Source organism: Pristiophorus japonicus, chromosome 19 (assembly GCF_044704955.1).
Source record: "Pristiophorus japonicus isolate sPriJap1 chromosome 19, sPriJap1.hap1, whole genome shotgun sequence".
Classification (NCBI taxonomy): domain Eukaryota; kingdom Metazoa; phylum Chordata; class Chondrichthyes; family Pristiophoridae; genus Pristiophorus; species Pristiophorus japonicus.
Window position 1 is genome coordinate 3,106,735 of NC_091995.1, and position 16,139 is coordinate 3,122,873.

General features: G+C 52.0%; 1 protein-coding gene across 1 annotated transcript in view; it reads right to left on the reverse strand.

The window, feature by feature from the left end:
• LOC139229626 (histone-lysine N-methyltransferase EHMT2-like) overlaps nt 1-16,139 on the reverse strand; it is a 151,925-nt gene that overhangs the window by 39,766 nt on the left and 96,020 nt on the right. The window contains 3 exon segments of the mRNA XM_070861136.1: nt 4,210-4,311; nt 11,259-11,381; nt 13,256-13,362. Of these exon segments, the coding sequence (XP_070717237.1) occupies nt 4,210-4,311; nt 11,259-11,381; nt 13,256-13,362 (332 nt within the window).

The window sequence follows — 16,139 nt, forward strand, 5'->3', positions numbered from 1 at the left end:
TCTGGAACTCACTGCCTGAAAGGGTGGTAGAGGCAGAAACCCTCACCACATTTAAAAAGTACCTGGATGTGCACCTGAAGTGATGTAACCCACAGAGCTACGGACCGAGAGCTGGAAAGTGGGATTAGGCTGGGTAGCTCTTGGTCGGCCGGCACGGACACGATGGGCTGAAATGGCCTCCTTCCGTGCTGTAAACTTCGATGATTAAACAATTGGGGAAAATGTAACCACAACTATCTCCGATATTAACTGTACTGAAACCCTCATCCACGCATTTGCTGTCAATTCCAACACACACCTGGCTGGCTTCCCACATTCTACCCTCCTAAACCAGAGATGATCCAAAACTTGGCAGCCCCGTGTCCTAACTCGCACCAAGTCCCCCTCACCCATCACCCCTGTGCTCACCGACCTACATTGGCTCCCGGTTAAACAACGCCTCGATTTCAAAATTCTACCCCTGGTTTACAAATCCCTTGCCCCTCCCTATCTCTGTCATCTCCTCCAGCCCCACAACGCCCCCCCCCGCCAGAAGAATGAGAGGTGATCTTATCAAAACCTATAAGATTATGAGGGGACTTAACAAGGTGGATGCAGAGAGGATGTTTCCACTGATGGGGGAGACTAGAACTAGGGGGCATGGTCTTAGAATAAGGGGCCACCCATTTAAAACTGAGATGAGGAGGAATTTCTTCTCTCAGAGGGTTGTAAATCTGTGGAATTCGCTGCCTCAGAGAGCTGTGGAAGCCGGGACATTGAATAAATTTCAGACAGAGATGGACAGTTTCTTAACCGATAAGGGAATAAGGGTTTATGGGGAGCGGGCAGGGAAGTGGAGCTGAGTCCATGATCGGATCAGCCATGATGGTATTAAATGGCGGAGCAGGCTCGAGGGGCCGTATGGCCTACTCCTGCTCCCATTTCTTATGTTCTTATGAGATGTCTGCGCTCCTCGAATTCTGCCCTCCTGACCATCCCTGATTATAATCGCTCCACCATCGGTGGCCGTGCCTTCAGCTGCCTGGACCCCAAGCTCTGGAACTCCCTCCCTAAACCTCTCTAACTCACTTTCCTCCTTCAAGACGCGCCTTAAAACCTCCCTCTTTTGGTCACCTGCCGTAATTTCTACTTCTGTGGCTCGGTGTCAAATTTTTATCGTATAATCCTCCTGTGAAGCACCTTGGGAACGTTTCACTACGTTAAAGGCGCTATATAAATCCCGGTTGTTGTTGAACAAGGGGGATGATTTTACAAGTTCCACTTTTCAGGACAAATCGGACTTCACGTGCCCCCAGGTTCTGCATCTCGTCACAACCTAACAGAGTCACATCTGTATTCAGTCTCGTTCCCCAAACAAAACAGCCCCCGTTCTTTCCTTAAAAACGGAGTGGAAGGAACCGACATTGTTCCTCCTCTCTCCTGAATACATCCCACAGGTGCCAGATATCCCGAGATACTGGACTGATTCCTGGGATGGGGGGGGATTGTCCGATGAGGAGAGATTGAGTAGACTAGGCCGATATTCTCCAGAGTTTAGAAGAATGAGAGGGGATCTCATTGAAACGTGGAAAATTCTTACAGGGCGTGACAGGGTAGATGCAGGGAGGATGTTTCCCCCCGGGCTGGGGAGTCTAGAACCAGGGGTTACACAGTTTCAGAATAAGGGGTCGGCCATTTAGGACTGAGATGAGGAGAAATTTCTTCACTCAGAGGGTGGTGAATCTTTGGAATTCTCTACCCCAGAGGGCTGTGGAGGCTCAGTCTTTGTGTATATTCAAGACAGAGATCGCTAGATTTTTGAATATTAAGGGAATCAAGGGATATGGGGAGTGTGCAGGGAAAGTGGAGTTGAGGTCGAAGATCAGCCATGATCTCAATGAATGGCAGAGCAGGCTAGAGGGGCCGAATGGCTCACTCCTGCTCCTATTTCTTAAGTTCTTAAGACCAGGTGTAGTCTGGGGTAGAGAATAATTGGAGCAGGGCGAAAATAATTCACTATCTTCTGTTTTCTTTGTGTGATTAGACTGGAGAAAATCGGGTTTGTTCTCCTGAGAGCAGAGAAGGAGATTTGATAGAGCTGTTTAAAATCATGAAGAGTCCAGCTGCAGGATATAGATTTTTGGCCACTGAGGGAATCAAGGGGTACGGGGACCGGGCAGGAAAGTGGAATTGAGGTCCATGATCAGCCATGATCGGAGCTGAGGAGAGGCGAGAGTTCGGGGCCCCAGAAGAGCCGAGGGCCCAAATGCAGCACGGGTCAGCCCACACTGCGATATGTGAGCGCACTGGGTCCGTGCAGCAGAGCAGGTCTCCAGCCGTCCTGGTTAACCCTTGCCACTGAATAAAGGCCGAGCTCTGTCAAGCCCGTGTGGTGGCTGATGTGTGACGGTCACCACACGTTAAAACAATCCGGGCTCAGGCATCTTCCACCCTTCAAGATGTAGTTCGGGATCTGGAATATTCCGGTCCTTCATCGAAACACCCGTGAACTCATCCTTTTTTTTTCGGCGTGGAAGCAAGTCATCCTCGTTTCGAGGGATCGCCTATGATGATGGGTGTCTTCTAGGCGGCATCACAATTGAGTTGAATTCTGCCCACACGCGGGATGTTTACATCCTCACGCATGTCACTGGGAAGCCTGGCTGATTTACCAAGTCTGTTTCCTTAAGACCCCGGCTCCATTAAACACATGTCCATCATCACTTTTCAACCCAAAATCTGATCTGCTTCAGCAAGCTCAGAGGTCTTGAATCGAGAGTGTCAAACGTTTGATTTGTTTTCAAACGTATTCCTTCATTGGATGTGGGCGTCGCTGGCAAGGCCGGCATTTATTGCCCGCCCCTAATTGCCCCTTGAGCTGGTGGTGAAGTGGAGTACTGTGCACAAGGAGGTTGGAGTATAAGAGTGAGGAAGTCTTGCTACAATTGTACGGGGCCTTGGTGAGACCACACCTGGAGTACTGTGCACAGTTTGGGTCTCCTTATCTAAGGAAGGATATACTTGCCTTGGAGACGGTACCAGAGGTTCACTTGGCTGATTCCTGGGATGAGAGAGCTGTCTTATGATGTGAGATTGTGTAGAATGGGCCTCGACTCTGGAGTTTAGAAGAATGAGCGGTGATCTCAGTGAAAGATACAAGATCCTGAAGGGGATTGACAGGGTAGATGCTGAGAGGTTGTTTCCCCTGGCTGGAGCGTCTAGAACTAGGAGGCACCGTCTCAGGAGAAGGGGTAGGCCATTTAGGACTGAGATGAGGAGGAATTTCTTCTCTCAGAGGGTTGTGAATCTTTGCAATTCTCTGCCGCAGAGGGTTGTGGATGCTGAGTCTCTCAATATATTCAAGGCTGAGATAGATAGATTTTTGGAGTCTAGGAGAAACAACGGATATGGAGATCGGGCGGGAAAGTGGAGTTGAGGTCGACAATGAGCCATGATCGTATTAAATGGCGGAGCAGGCTTGAGGGGCCATAGGACCGACTCCTGCTCCTATTTCTTGTGTTCTTGAACCGCTGCAGTCCGTGTGGTGAAGGTGCTCCCAGTGCTGTGAGGGAGGGAGTTCCAGGATTATGACCAGCGACGATGAAGGAACAGCTGACATACTTCCAAGTCGGGATGGTGTGTGACTCGGAGGGGGAATTGGAGGTGATGCTGTTCCCATGCACCCGCTGCCCTTCTAGGCAGGGCCACATCGTTCTGCAAGCCAGACACGAGACACCCAAAGCAAGCGCTCGACTCGGAACTCCTTCACGGCAAACGAGCCAAAGGTGGGCAGAGGAAACGTTACAAGGGACACCCTCAAAGCCTCGCTGATAAAGTCTAACATCCCCACCGACACCTGGGAGTCCCTGGCCAAAGACCAGTCCGCCCTAAGTGGAGGGAGTGCATCCGGGAGGGCGCTGAGCTCCTCGAGTCTCGTCGCCGAGAGCATGCAGAAACCAAGCGCAGGCAGCGGAAGGAGCGTGCGGCAAACCAGTCCCACCCTCCCCTTCCCTCAACCACTATCTGTCCCAACTGTGACAGGGACTGTGGTTCTCGTATTGGACTGCTCAGCCACCTGAGGACTCACGTTAAGAGTGGAAGCAAGTCTTCCTCGATTCCGAGGGACTGCCTGTGATGATGATGAGATAGAGGTTGTGGGTTAGGCAGTTGCCGTTTGACTGACACACACGCACACACTCACTGTTCTTCTGCATTACAATATTCTCTCACCTGTGTGTTCAGGTCCACTTGTCCCGTAGCCAGCAAGAACTGTACCATTTGGACACTCCCATTCTTCGCAGCATGGTGCAGACACGATGAAGCGTCCAATTCCTGCGAGGTAAACGACAGCAGATCTCACCTTTAGCAACGCATTTAAATACATTTACAGAAAATCGGCCTCCCACTTCCTGCGCTGTGCAGTTACATCCTGTGCTTCCTGGGGGGACAGACGCACCAACGTTAGCGTCCTCGACCAGGCCCAACATCCCCAGCATCGAAGCACTGACCACACTCGATCAGCTCCGCTGGGCAGGGCCACATTGTCCGCATGCCCCGACACGAGACTCCCCAAAGCAAGCGCTCTACTCGGAACTCCTTCACAGCAAACGAGCCCAAGGAGGGCAGAGGAAACGTTACAAGGGACACCCTCAAAGTCTCCCTGATAAAGTGCAACATCCCCACCGACACCTGGGAGTCCCTGGCCAAAGACCAGTCCGCCCTAAGTGGAGGAAGTGCATCCGGGAGGGCGCTGAGCACCTCGAGTCTCGTCGCCGAGAGCATGCAGAAAGCAAGCGCAGGCAGCGGAAGGAGCGTGCAGCAAACCAGTCCCACCCTCCCCTTCCCTCAACCACTGTCTGTCCCACCTGTGACAGGGACTGTAATTCTCGTATTGGACTGTTCAGTCAGCTGAGAACTCACTTTTATAGAGCGGAAGCAAGTCTTCCTCGATGCCGAAGGACTGCCTATGATGATGATGATGATTGGTCACGTCTACAGCCAGACTCTACACACTGCAACCCTAGATCACAAGGTGTGTGACTAAAGAGAAAGACGGTCCATTTATAGAACGCCTTTCACGACCCCAGGATGATCCAAAGAGCTTTACAGCCAATGCAAGTGCTTTTTGAAGTGTTGTTGTTCAGGCAAAACACAGCTATCAATCTACACTTAGCTGCTTCTTAGTCAGTTCCCCAGAGTCGAGAGTCGTCGGGAGTTCGTGGTGTGTCGGCGAGAGACTCGGGAGGTGCATGGAGAGGCCTATAAAAAGGCCCAGCGTCCGAGAGTTGTCGGGAGTTCGTGGTGTGTCGGCGAGAGACTCGGGAGGTGCATGGAGAGGCCTATAAAAAGGCCCAGCGTCCGAGGCCGATAAAGGCGGAGCTTGTGCAGCTACAGGGAAAAGGCACAAAAGTAGTAGAAAGAAATCGAAAGGTGACGTCACAGCCAAGGGGGTAAGTGATTGGCTGGTGATCGGGAAGCAGTTTTTCTTTTTCTTTCTTCATCAGTAAGCAACCGTTTATAGCATTGTTGTTGCCCAATTAAGTTAATCCAAGGGTTAAGTCATGGCAAGAGAGCTCGGTCACGTGATATGCTCCTCCTGTACCATGTGGGAACTCAGGGACGCTTCCGGTGTCCCTGACGACTACGTGTGCGGGAAGTGTATCCGCCTCCAGCTCCTGACGGACCACGTTGCGGCGCTGGAGCTGCGGGTGGATGAACTCTGGAGCATCCACGATGCTGAGAATGACGTGAATAGCACGTTTAGCGAGTTGGTCACACCACAGGTAAAGGGTCCACAGCCAGATAGGGAACGGGTGACCAACAAGAGTAGTGCAAGGAAGGTAGTGCAGGGGTCCCCTGTGGTCATCCCCCTGCAAAACAGATACACTGCTTTGGGTACCGTTGAGGGGGATAACTCATCAGGGGAGGGCAGCAGCAGCCAAGTTCATGGCACCATGGCTGGCTCTGCTGCACAGGAGGGCAGGAAAAAGAGTGGGAGAGCGATAGTGATAGGGGATTCAATTGTAAGGGGAATAGATAGGCGTTTCTGCGGCCGCAACCAAGACTCCAGGTTGTATGTTGCCTCCCTGGTGCAAGGGTCAAGGATGTCTCGGAGCGGGTGCAGGACATTCTGAAAAGGGAGAGTGAACAGCCAGTTGTTGTGGTGCATATAGGTACCAACGATATAGGTAAAAAACGGGATGAGATCCTACAAGATGAATTTAGGGAGCTAGGAGTTAAATTAAAAATAGGACCTCAAAAGTAGTAATCTCAGGATTGCTACCAGTGCCACGTGCTAGTCAGAGTAGGAATCGCAGGATAGCTCAGATGAATACGTGGCTTGAGCAGTGGTGCAGCAGGGAGGGATTCAAATTCCTGGGGCATTGGAACCGGTTCTGGGGGAGGTGGGACCAGTACAAACTGGACGGTCTGCACCTGGGCAGGACCGGAACCGATGTCCTAGGGGGAGTGTTTGCTAGTGCTGTTGGGGAGGATTTAAACTAATATGGCAGGGGGATGGGAACCTATGCAGGGAGACAGAGGCAAAAGATAGAAAGGAGAATAGTAAAAGTGGAGGGCAGAGAAACCCAAGGCAAAAAACAAAAAGGGCCACATTACAGCAAAATTTTAAAAGGGGCAAAGTGTGTTGAAAAGACAAACCTGAAGGCTCTGTGCCTCAATGCGAGGAGTATTCGGAATAAGGTGGATGAATTAACTGCGCAGATAGCAGTTAACGGATACGATGTGATTGGCATCACAGAGACATGGCTCCAGGGTGACCAAGGCTGGGAACTCAACATCCAGGGTATTCAACATTTAGGAAGGATAGACAGAAAGGAAAAGGAGGTGGGGTGGCATTGCTGGTTAAAGAGGAAATTAATGCAATAGTAAGGAAGGACATTGGCTTGGATGATGTGGAATCTGTATGGGCGGAGCTACGGAATACCAAAGGGCAGAAAACGCTAGTGGGAGTTGTGTACAGGCCACCAAACAGTAGTAGTGAGGTTGGGGACAGCATCAAACAAGAAATAAGGGATGTGTGCAATAAAGGTACAGCAGTTATCATGGGCGACTTTAATTTACATATTGATTGGGCTAACCAAACTGATAGCAATGCGGTGGAGGAGGATTTCCTGGGGTGTATTAGGGATGGTTTTCTTGACCAATATGTCGAAGAACAAACTAGAGGGCTGGCCACCCTAGACTGGGTGATGTGTAATGAGAAGGAACTAATTAGCAATCTTGTTGTGCGAGGCCCCTTGGGGAAGAGTGACCATAATATGGTAGAATTCTTCATTAAGATGGAGAGTGACACAGTTAATTCAGAGACTAGGATCCTGAACTTAAGGAAAGCTAACTTCGACAGCATGAGGCGTGAATTGGCTAGAATAGACTGTCGAGTGATACTTAAAGGGTTGACAGTGGATAGGCAATGCCAAACATTTATAGATCACATGGATGAACTTCAACAATTGTACATCCCTGTCTGGAGCAAAAATAAAGCGGGGAAGGTGGCTCAACTGTGGCTAACAAGGGAAATTAAGGATAGTGTTAAATCCAAGGAAGAGGCATATAAATTGGCCAGAAAAAGCAGCAAACCTGAGGACTGGGAGAAATTTATAATTCAGCAGAGGAGGACAAAGGGTTTAATTAGGAGGGGGGAAATATAGTATGAGAGGAAGCTTGCCGGGAACATAAAAACTGACTGCAAAAGCTTCTATTGATATGTGAAGAGAAAAAGATTAGTGAAGACAAACGTAGGTCCCTTGCAGTCGGACTCAGGTGAATTTATAAGGGGGAACATAGAAATGGCAGACCAATTGAACAAATACTTTGGTTCTGTCTTCACGAAGGAAGACACAAATAACCTTCCGGACGTACTAGGGGACCGAGGGTCTAGTGAGAAGGAGAAACTGAAGGATATCCTTATTAGGCGGGAAATTGTATTGGGGAAATTGATGCGATTGAAGGCCGATAAATCCCCGGGGCCTGATAGTCTGCATCCCAGAGTACTTAAGGAAGTGGTCCTAGAAATAGTGGATGCATTGGTGGTCATTTACCAACAGTCTATCGACTCTGGATTAGTTCCTATGGACTGGAGGGTAACTAATGTAACACCACTTTTTAAAAAGAGAGAGAGAAAACAGGTAATTATAGACCAGTTAGCCTGACATCAGTGGTGGGGAAAATGTTGGAATCAATTATTAAAGATGAAATTGCAGCGCATTTGGAAAGCAGTGACAGGATCGGTCCAAGTCAGCATGGATTTATGAAAGGGAAATCATGCTCGACAAATCTTCTAGAATTTTTTGAGGATGTAACTAGTAGAGTGGACAAGGGAGAACCAGTGGATGTGGTGTATTTGGACTTTCAAAAGGCCTTTGACAAGGTCCCACATAAGAGATTGGTGTGCAAAATCAAAGCACATGGTATTGGGGGTAATATACTGATGTGGATAGAGAACTGGTTGGCAGACAGGAAGCAGAGAGTCGGGATAAACGGGTCCTTTTCGGAATGGGAGGCAGTGACTAGTGGAGTGCCGCAGGGTTCAGTGCTGGGACCACAGCTCTTTACAATACACATTAATGATTTTGATGAAGGAATTGAGTGTAATATCTCCAAGTTTGCAGATGACACTAAACTGGGTGGCAGTGTGAGATGTGAGGAGGATGCTAAGAGGCTGCAGGGTGATTTGGATAGGTTAGGTGAGTGGGCAAATGCATGGCAGATGCAGTATAATGTGGATAAATGTGAGGTTATCCACTTTGGTGACAAAAGCACAAAGGCAGAATATTATCTGAATGGTGACAGATTAGGAAAAGGGGAGGTGCAACGAGACCTGGGTGTCATGGTTCATCAGTCATTGAAAGTTGGCATGCAGGTACAACAGGCGGTGAAGGCGGCAAATGACATGTTGGCCTTCATTGCTAGAGGATTTGAGTAGAGGAGCAGGGAGGTCTTACTGCAATTGTACAGGGCCTTGGTGAGGCCCCACCTGGAATATTGTGTTCAGTTTTGGTTTTCTAATCTGAGGAAGGACGTTCTTGCTATTGAGGAAGTGCAGCGACGGTTCACCAGACTGATTCCAGGGATGGCTGGACTGACATATAAGGAGAGACTGGATCAACTGGGCCTTTATACACTGGAGTTTAGAAGGATGAGTGGGGATCTCGTAGAAAGGTAAGATTCTGACGGGACTGGACAGGTTAGATGTGGGAAAAATATTCCCGATGTTGGGGAGTCCAGAACCAAGGGACATAGACTTAGGATAAGGGGTAGGCCATTTAGGACTGAGATGAGGAGAAACTTCCTTCACTCAGAGAGTTGTTAACCTGTGGAATTCACTACCACAGAGATTTGTTGATGCCAGTTCATTGGATATATTCAAGAGATATGACCCTTACAGCTAAAGGGATCAAGGGGTATGGAGAGAAAGCAGGAAAGGGGTACTGAGGGAATGATCAGCCATGATCTTATTGAATGGTGGTGCAGGCTCGAAGGGGCGAATGGCCTACTACTGCACCTATTTTCTATGTTTCTATGGGAGAGAGCGAGGGAGGGAGAGGGCGAGCGCGAGGGAGGGCGAGCGCGAGGGAGGGCGAGCGCGAGGGAGGGCGAGCGCGAGGGAGGGCGAGCGCGAGGGAGGGCGAGCGCGAGGGAGGGCGAGCGCGAGGGAGGGCGAGCGCGAGGGAGGGCGAGCGCGAGGGAGGGCGAGCGCGAGGGAGGGCGAGCGCGAGGGAGGGCGAGCGCGAGGGAGGGCGAGCGCGAGGGAGGGCGAGCGCGAGGGAGGGCGAGCGCGAGGGAGGGCGAGCGCGAGGGAGGGCGAGCGCGAGGGAGGGCGAGCGCGAGGGAGGGCGAGCGCGAGGGAGGGCGAGCGCGAGGGAGGGCGAGCGCGAGGGAGGGCGAGCGCGAGGGAGGGCGAGCGCGAGGGAGGGCGAGCGCGAGGGAGGGCGAGCGCGAGGGAGGAGAGGGCGAGCGCGAGGGAGGAGAGGGCGAGAGCGAGGGAGGAGAGGGCGAGAGCGAGGGAGGAGAGGGCGAGAGCGAGGGAGGAGAGGGCGAGAGCGAGGGAGGAGAGGGCGAGAGCGAGGGAGGGCGAGAGCGAGGGAGGAGAGGGCGAGAGCGAGGGAGGGCGAGAGCGAGGGAGGGCGAGAGCGAGGGAGGGCGAGAGCGAGGGAGGGCGAGAGCGAGGGAGGGCGAGAGCGAGGGAGGGCGAGAGCGAGGGAGGGCGAGAGCGAGGGAGGGCGAGAGCGAGGGAGGGCGAGAGCGAGGGAGGGCGAGAGCGAGGGAGGGCGAGAGCGAGGGAGGGCGAGAGCGAGGGAGGGCGAGAGCGAGGGAGGGCGAGAGCGAGGGAGGGCGAGAGCGAGGGAGGGCGAGAGCGAGGGAGGGCGAGAGCGAGGGAGGGCGAGAGCGAGCGAGGGAGGGCGAGGGCGAGGGAGGGCGAGGGAGGGAGGGGGCGAGAGCGAGGGAGGGCGAGGGCGAGGGAGGGCGAGGGCGAGAGCGAGGGAGGGCGAGAGCGAGGGAGCGAGAGCGAAGGAGGGCGAGGGAGGGAGGGGGCGAGAGCGAGGGAGGGCGAGGGAGGGAGGGGGCGAGAGCGAGGGAGGGCGAGGGCGAGGGAGCGAGAGCGAGGGAGGGCGAGAGCGAGAGCGAGGGAGGGAGGGGGCGAGAGCGAGGGAGGGCGAGGGAGGGAGGGGGCGAGAGCGAGGGAGGGTGAGAGCGAGGGAGCGAGAGCGAAGGAGGGCGAGGGAGGGAGGGCGAGAGCGAGGGAGGGTGAGGGAGGGAGGGGGCGAGAGCGAGGGAGGGCGAGGGCGAGGGAGGGAGGGGGCGAGGGAGGGAGGGGGCGAGAGCGAGGGAGGGAGGGGGCGAGAGCGAGGGAGGGAGGGGGCGAGAGCGAGGGAGGGAGGGGGCGAGAGCGAGGGAGGGAGGGGGCGAGAGCGAGGGAGGGAGGGGGCGAGAGCGAGGGAGGAAGACAGACAGGCTGGGTCATTGAATATATTTAATGCGGAGACAGATTTTGGAGCGATTCGGGAGTAAAGGGTTATAGAGAGCGGGCAGGGAAGTGGACATGAGTCCATGATCGTGTTGAATGGCGGAGCAGGCTCAAGGGGCCGAATGGCGTACTCCTATTTTCAATGTTGCTATGTTACTGCCCCGCCCCCATTACCGCCCCGAAATGAGCAAACCCAGCCCAAATTTCAATGCTATTTTGCAAGATCCCAGCAGGTCAAACCAAGCGAGTCGGGCAAGTGTTTGGAAACACCTTCCCACCGGCGAACACTCACCTTGTGGAAGACACAGGCTCCGTGCTTGGACAGCAACTTAACAACGTCGTAATGGTTGTTCATGATGGCCTCCATCAGCGGAGTCCTCTGAAGCTTGTCGCACACATCGACAGTCGCGCCGGCCTGAGAGCAAGAACACAAGAAGTAGGAGCAGCAGTCGGCCATTCGGCCCCTCGATTCTTACCCGGGAGAGACACGAGCAGCTGGACTACATCCCTGGAGGCAAGTCGTACAAAGGCCAGCAAGTTATGCTGAACCTTCATACAAGAGTGGCTCGGCCCCAGCCGGAGTATCGCGTCCAATTCCGGGCACCGCACTTTAAAAACGACACAAGAATTAGGAGCAGGAGTGGGCCATTCAGCCCCTCGAGTCTGCTGATTTTGAATACCTCCGTCAAATCTCCTCTCAGGCTTCTCTGCTCTGAGAACATAAGAACAGAAGAATTAGGAACAGGAGTAGGCCATCTCGCCCCCTCGAGCCTGCTCCACCATTCAACAAGATCATGGCTGATCTGGCCATGGACTCAGCTCCACTTACCCGCCCGCTCCCCGTAACCCTTAATTCCCTTATTGGTTAAAAATCTATCTATCTGTGATTTGAATACATTCAATAAGCTAGCCTCAACTGCTTCCTTGGGCAGAGAATTCCACAGATTCACAACCCTCTGGGAGAAGAAATTCCTTCTCAACTCGGTTTTAAATTGGCTCCCCCGTATTTTGAGGCTGTGCCCCCTAGTTCTAGTCTCCCCGACCAGTGGAAACAACCTCTCTGCCTCTATCTTGTCTATCCCTTTCATTATTTTAAATGTTTCTATAAGATCACCCCTCATCCTTCTGAACTCCAATGAGTAAAGACCCAGTCTACTCAATCTATCATCATAAGGTAACCCCCTCATCTCCGGAATCAGCCGAGTGAATCGTCTCTGTACCCCCTCCAAAGCCAGTATATCCTTCCTTAAGTAAGGTGACCAAAACTGCACGCAGTACTCCAGGTGCGGCCTCACCAATACCCTGTACAGTTGCAGCAGGACCTCCCTCTGGCTCCCTCGCTCCCTCTGGCTCTCTGAGAATGGGACTGGACAGCTTTCCGGTGACCTGCTGCGCTGATTTCCTTAACTCTCGGGAAAGTTTATCAAGAGAGGCCACATACGCTGGGCTAAGCACAACTGGTGTAACTCTCAGCTGGCCAAACGTCCCGAAATGGCCAGAACTGGTGCAGCTGGTAGATTTCGCCCCCTTTGGCTGAAAAAAAAAACTGACCTAAAAAAATTCGTAACTCACTGCAACTTGATCGGGGAAACTGGGGATTTTAAGTTAGGCCAAAAAGAGCAGCCTGCTCCAAAAAAAAAAAAACCAGCGCAAGTACTGGGGGAAATTGAGCCTTAAGAGTGGCTGGGCTCGGGGAATGAATGCACTTACCGCCGTACAGAAGTAGCCACAGCCCGGGCAACAGTGATGTTTTAACAAGCCCAGCTTCTCCAGTCTATCCCCATCACCGAAGTCCCTCATTGCTGTAACCATTGCTGTAAATCTTTTCTTCACCCTCTCTTAAGCCTTCACATCCGTTGTTCCTAAACACCTTCAAAGCCTCCCTGATAAAGTGCAACATCCCCACCGACACCTGGGAGTCCCTGGGCCAAAGACCAGTGCGCCCTAAGTGGAGGAATTACATCCGGGAGGGCGCTGAGCACCTCGAGTCTCGTCGCCGAGAGCATGCAGAAACCAAGCGCAGGCAGCGGAAGGAGCGTGCGGCAAACCAGTCCCACCCTCCCCTTCCCTCAACCACTGTCTGTCCCACCTGTGACAGGGACTGTGGTTCTCGTATTGGACTGTTCAGTCACCTAAGGACTCAGGTTTAGAGTGGAAGCAAGTCTTCCTCGATTCTGAGGGACTGGCCATGACGATGATAATGGTGACGATGATAATGGTGGTGGTGGTGTGGTGTGCTGCAGTTGGGACCGAAGCAGTGTGTTGGTTTGAGCAGGTGCCAGCTCTTACCTGCAGCAGAATGTGGCAGATCTCCAGGAAGCCTTTCTGTGCCGCTGCATGGAGGGGCATTCGCCGGCTCTGCTGGTCGTTCTGGAAGTTTGGATCGTGATCGTCGACTGAGGAGAACATAACATAAGAACATAAGAAATAGGAGCAGGAGTCGGCCATTCGGCCCCTCGAGCCTGCTCCGCCATTTAATACCATCATGGCTGATCCGATCATGGACTCAGCTCCACTTCCCTGCCCGCTCCCCATAACCCCTTATTCCCTTATCGGTTAAGAAACTGTCTATCTCTGTCTTAAATTTATTCAATGTTCCAGCTTCCACAGCTCTCTGAGGCAGTGAATTCCACAGATTAACAACCCTCTGAGAGAAGAAATTCCTCCTCATCTCAGTTTTAAATGGGCGGCCCCTTATTCTAAGATTATGCCCCCTAGTTCTAGTCTCCCCCATCAGTGGAAACATCCTCTCTGCATCCACCTTGTCGAGCCCCCTCATAATCTTATACGTTTCGATAAGACCACCTCTCATTCTTCTGAATTCCAATGAGTAGAGGCCCAACCTCCTCAACCGTTCCTCATAAGTCAACCCCCTCATCTCCAAAATCAACCGAGTGAACCTTCTCTGAACTGCCTCCAAAGCAAGTATATCCTTTTGTAAATATGGAAACCAAAACTGCATGCAGTACTCCAGGTGTGGCCTCACCAATACCCTGTATAATTGTAGCAAGACTTCCCTGCTTTTATACTCCATCCCCTTTGCAATAAAGGCCAAGATTCCATTGGCCTTCCTGATCACTTGCTGTACCTGCATACTAACCTTTTGTGTTTCATGCACAAGTACCCCCAGGTCCCGCTGTACTGCAGCACTTTGCAATCTTTCTCCGTTTAAATAATAACTTGCTCTTTGATTTTTTTCTGCCAAAGTGCATGACCTCACACTTTTCAACATTATACTCCATCTGCCAAATTTTTGCCCACTCACTGAGCCTGTCTGTCCTTTTCCAGATGTTGTGTCCTCTCTCATTGCTTTTCCTCCCATCTTTGTATCATCAGCAAACTTGGCTACGTTACACTCGGTCCCTTTATCCAAATAGTTAATACAGATTGTAAATAGTTGGGGTCCCAGCACTGATCCCTGGCGGCACCCCACTAGTTACTGATCGCCAACCTGTAATGCGCTGACCAGAACTCCAGCTGCAGCCTTACCAGTGTTTTATACAGTTCAAGCATAACCTCCCTGCTCTTGTATCCTATGCCTCGACTAATAAAGGCAAGTATTCCATATGCTTTCTTAACCACCTTATCTACTTGGTCTGCTACCTTCAGGGACCTGTGGACCTGCACTCCCATGTGCCCCCACCTTAAATATATTCAACCACCCAGCCTGCACAGCTCTCTGGGGCAGAGAATTCCAAAGATTCACCACCCTTAGAGAAGAAATTTCTCCTCATCTCTGTTTTAAATGGGTGGCCCCTTATTCTGAGACTGTGCCCCCTAGTTCGAGATTCCACCACGAGAGGAATCATCCTCTCTGCATCCACCCTGTCAAGCCCCCTCAGAATCTTAGATGTTTCAATAAGATCGCCTCTCATTCTTCCAAACTCCAATGAGTTCCTCATAGCCCCATGGTGCTTTACTCTCAGCGCTTTTGGTGGCCACTTGTCCCTGCCCCCCTCCAGCCTCCTTCCCATCCCACCCCCCCTCCCCCTCCCCCTCCCCCGCTCCCCGCACTGCTAATCCCAACCTACGGAACTTAGAAGGTTACAGGGTGATTTGATCTAAGTTTTCAAGACATCAAGGGGAGCTGACAGATTAGATAGAGCGAAAAATAAAAACACCAAATGCTGGACATCTCAGTGGGTCAGACAGCATCGGTGGAGAGAGAAACAGAGTTAACGTTTCAGGTCGATGACCCTTCATCAGAACATGTCAGCATCATCATCACAGGCAGTCCCTCGGAATCGAGGAAGACTTGCTTCCACTCTTAACATGAGTCCTCGGGTGACTGAACAGTCCAATACGAGAACCACAGTCCCTGTCACAGGTGGGACAGACAGTGGTTGAGGGTAAGGGGAGGGTGGGACTGGTTTGCCGCACGCTCCTTCCGCTGCCTGCGCTTGGTTTCTGCATGCTCTCGGCGACGAGACTCGAGGTGCTCAGCGCCCTCCCGGATGCACTTTCCCCCACTTAGGGCAGACTGGTCTTTGGCCAGGGACTCCCAGGTGTCGGTGGGGATGTTGCACTTTATCAGGGAGGCTTTGAGGGTGTCCCTGTAACGTTTCCTCTGCCCACCTTTGGCTCGTTTGCCGTGAAGGAGTTCCGAGTAGAGCGCTTGCTTTGGGGAGTCCCGTGTTGGGCCTGCGGACAATGTGGCCCTGCCCAGCGGAGCTGATCGAGTGTGGTCAGTGCTTCAGCAAGTTCATCAGTAAGCAAGGGTCGCCGACCTGAAACGTTAACTCTGTTTCTCTCTGCACAGATGCTGCCTGACCCGCTGAGATTTCCAGCATACCCTGTTTTTATTTCAGATTTCCTGCATCCGCAGTATTTTGCTTTTGTAGATGGAGAAAGTATTTCCGCTGGTTGGGGAGTCTAGGACTAAGGGTTATTGTCTAAAAATTAGAGCCAGACCTTTCAGGAGTGAAGTTAAGAAACACTTTTACACTCAACAAGGATGGCAGAAGTTTGGAACTGTCTTCCGCAAACGGCAATTGATGCTAGATGCAAGGACTGGAAGCATTGAACCCCCAAGGATAGAAACATAGAAAATAGGTGCAGGAGTAGGCCATTCGGCCCTTCGAGCCTGCACCGCCATTCAATGAGTTCATGGCTGAACATGCAACTTCAGTACCCCATTCCTGCTTTCTCGCCATACCCCTTGATCCCCCTATTA